At 31.7% G+C, this 3955-nt stretch overlaps 1 protein-coding gene across 1 annotated transcript; it reads right to left on the reverse strand.

Annotated features, from left to right (window-relative positions):
• Window positions 1–1269: 1269 nt before the first annotated feature.
• Window positions 1270–3498, reverse strand: LOC139525087 (probable DNA repair protein RAD50). Its single transcript, XM_071320269.1, has one exon. It carries the CDS (start codon window positions 3496–3498, stop codon window positions 1270–1272), a length of 2229 nt encoding a protein of 742 aa, XP_071176370.1.
• Between the last annotated feature and the right edge of the window lie 457 nt (window positions 3499–3955).

Raw genomic sequence — 3955 nt, forward strand, 5'->3', positions numbered from 1 at the left:
ACTTCTTGGAGATCTAGGCCTTATTAAGTTAATCACATCAAATTCAGGTACTTTGAGGCAATTTTTCAAATCACAATGAGTTTCCATTAGACAGAATATATCCTTATCAGAGACCAGACTAACAAACTCAGGGTCTTCAAACTTAATAAAATCTTTTGATTTATACCCATTGATATTCCAACTAGCAATATGAAGTGATGTTTTTTCCATTTAATCTTTCTTATATTTAAATATTTGTTTTACCAAAAAAAGAGAATTAGTTAGTAGATTAGAGCTGTAACTAAGTTTTTGTTGAAAATTAAAGCCAATGCAATAAAGTGTTAACATTAAAATGAGATATCAAAAAAATAATTGTGAAATCTGCATTTTATTTTGTCAATGAATAAATGAAGGATTGATTTCTTTAAATACTTAGAAAATTTCTTTTTCTTTCTTTTCTATCATGTCTATCTTTCTTTTGTTTACCAATTAAATATCTAGAATGGAAATCATCACTGAATTCAGTTTTACATATAAACAAGATAAACATGCTATTGAAATAAAATAAAGTAATGTCTAACAATACAAACTTTTCTATAACCTCAATAAAAACCACCAGTAAAGAACACAACTGTACTACATGTACAGATTCATATATTTTATATATATATATATATAGAGTCAAGCAATCTTACTATTGGTACATGTATTAGTATTCTTATTTGTACATGTATATAAAATAAGTATAGGATGAAGGAGTACTTCACTGTTGAATATATATATGCCTGACAAGTATGTCATTTTAAAAGTGTAAAGGTTAAGTACTTAATGACATACCTCTAAAACACTTTTAAAGTTTGTGAAATTAAAACTAGAGTACAATTTAACAAGTGCAAATAAACGATGAAATATTTACTTTTAAGATGAACGTTTCCTTTCTTTTTTTCCCCTACTTGTTTAATGGATTGATTGATGTTCATCATACTGATTTACTTGTTTTTGGTTTTTGTTCTTTCTTTACTAGCAAAAATTTGACTAAAATAATTATTTGCTTAAAGTAAGTCACCATTAATTTTCTTTTAAGAAGTTGCATACATGTTTTATTACATTTTAAGCATTACTTGACAAAAACAAAAAATTAACATAAGGCGACTAGCCTGCATATATAGTAAAATTAAAAAAAAAAAAAAGAACATTAATGTAATTCTTTAAAACTGCACAAATGCTATGAAATCCAGCTACAATGTACACTTTATTCGCTTCACATCCTTCATGTATTGTTATAACATCCTAGTAGCCACGTCTTCCTCTGGTGTTAAATTGGCGATTTGAACCATAATTATCGTACGGATTTCTGTAACCACTATTTCCACCATAAAACTCATTCTCGTTATTATTTTGAGAATTATATCGAGAGTACTGTCTGTTTTGATCTGAGTATTGTCTGCTAGGATCTGAGTATTGACTGTTTTGATCTGAGTACTGTCTGTTTCGATCTGAGTACTGTCTGTTTTGATCTGAGTATTGTCTGTTTGTGTCAGAGTACTCTCTGTTAACATCTGAGTACTCTCTGTTTTGATCAGAGTACCTATAATTGTACTGACGAGTTCTATCACTTACATGACTTTCATATTTCTTTTTGAAGGGATTTGGAATGCATAAGGCTTCGCGCACTGATGATTTGATGTTTGCAACAAGTACTTTTGTACCTTGTGTCGAAAGGTGAATTTTGTCGGGGGATATAAATTTGTTGATAGCATTTCCTCCAATACCTATGCAAGCGTTGTCACATACTGAAATCAATTCATTTCCGATGTATTTATGCCTTAAATGAATATTGCACTCCTGAAGCCTCTTGTTGATCGAACTGTAGTCACCTCTAGGTATTGCATCTGAGATAATGATGGGAATTTTATGCCATTTATCATGAATAAATGTGATGAACTTTTCTACAATATCTAAACATTTTGTTGATGAGTGTTCCTTGATATCATTAGTGAAGAGATGAACAACCAGACAATCAACAGGGCCTTCTATTTGCTGTAAGATATGTGTTGCCTCTTGAAATGAGAACGCTATATACTTTTCTGTGTCATAGTCATAGATAAAGTCCTTTTCTCTTATTGGCTTGAGGTGTGAATTTCCTATTAACACTAATTTACCTTTTCGTGCATTACCATGATTACCCTGGTAAGAACTATCATTCATTTTTTCATTAGCATCATGTGAATTCTCTTCAAGTGCATTAAATGGTGTAAATCTATTTGATGTTGAGACTGTGTGATAAGTAAGATCACGAGCTTGTGTATCATTTGTTTTTGTGGTACCAGTGTCTAGTTTATTAATAGTTTGACATTGTACATCCTGTGAAGGTCGTCTTTGAGTTTTCACAGATTGAGATTCATTAAGAACAGTAACTGATTGGTCTAAATCACCCATGGCAGTAATTATCTTCTTATTTTGTTGATTTAATGTATTTATTACACCTTGAATTGATGTGTTTGTTTTTTTGAGATCATCTAATTGTTTTCGAAGTGGATTTAATTCAGCATCATTTTTACATCTTTCTAAAAGTTCAGATTTTTCTGCACTTAGCTTAGTAACCTTATCATGAAGATAACTGTGCTTTTGTCTTTCGTCGTTTAATTCTGTCTTGAGGTTGTCAATATCTTTTTCAAGATAAAGCTTATGTGTTTCTGTTACAGCAGCTACAAGATTTGTCTCCAGTTTTTGAAGCCAAATTTTAGTATCTTTTTCAGTTAAAGTTGTGTTTGCACTGCACACACTTGTCTCAGTTGACTTATCTTGAGTGGCGTTAAGTGATAAATGTGTTGTTTCTTCAGTATTAACACCAACATTGACTGATGTTGGTTTTGTTGGTTCTATAGAATCTGGCCATTTGGACAAAAATTCACCAGGCACTATACTACAAATTTCACAAGAATATTTGCGTTTAGAGTTGATTAAAGTGTAGAGTTGATATGAGGGAAGTTTAGTACATAAGTAATGTGTCCACCTATGACAGTCGCTACAGCAAATCATGTTATCATCATTATTATTCTTGCAGTTTTTGGTGCACCCAGTATTGTTATTTAAATCATGATCAGAATTGAGTTGTCGGATATCATCTGTTTCATTTGAATGAATTTTCTCATTTTCGTTATTCATGTTATTAACTAGTTTGAGAACTTCGGTTTGTTCGGTCTCACTATCTGAATTTTCAACGTAAGGTGTTGATGATTTTAAAGATTCATAATTACATGTACCTGACTGACCTGAACAATCATGTCCGTAATGTACAGGGCTGTGTGCCGTACCCTCACTGTCAAATACAGGAATAGCACTGCAAGATGAGAAAGAATTCCCAGCAAAGAGGAATAATATGGCTTGATCAATGGCTGAAAATCCCTTGTATACTGCGTTTTTGAATTTATTTATTGTTAACTCACACGAGCTCCAGTCTTTGTAAATGCCGGGTTTTCTCCCTTTAGCCACACTGTAAAAGTTTTTTTGTACCATTTCGTAGGTTGTATACAAATAGTTTATCTGTATTTATATATAATTATGTAGGGTTCATTCTTTAAAACGGATGGCAAATTGTTGAAGGCCAGCTAATCGAGAATGGGCAACATGTGGGTTTGTTTACGACCGACCGGAAGTATGACCACGTTTTACAAAAAGTACTTTCTTTCACAGTTATATCAGTTGTACGTGTTTCCAGTTGACTAATTGATATATTTGTATATAGATGTTGTCAAATAAACCTGTTTCTTTGGCTATTTCGTTAATTACAGCTCTAAACTACTATCTTTCTCTCTAGTGGAAAATTGTTACCGCCATGTTATTCAAGGGAGGACAATATCCAAAACATGATTAAGATTTATTCAACACTTTATTTTTGAGACAATGACAACAATTATACTTATAAGAAAACACTTGCTTACAGAGTTATTAAACACAAAACCAATTAAGATTG

This window comes from Mytilus edulis, chromosome 5, assembly GCF_963676685.1.
Source record: "Mytilus edulis chromosome 5, xbMytEdul2.2, whole genome shotgun sequence".
NCBI lineage: Eukaryota > Metazoa > Mollusca > Bivalvia > Mytilida > Mytilidae > Mytilus > Mytilus edulis.

Coding starts and splice junctions, on each gene's coding strand:
- LOC139525087 (XM_071320269.1), bottom strand. CDS start 3,498: ATGGTACAAAAAAACTTTTACAGTGTGGCTAAAGGGAGAAAACCCGGC.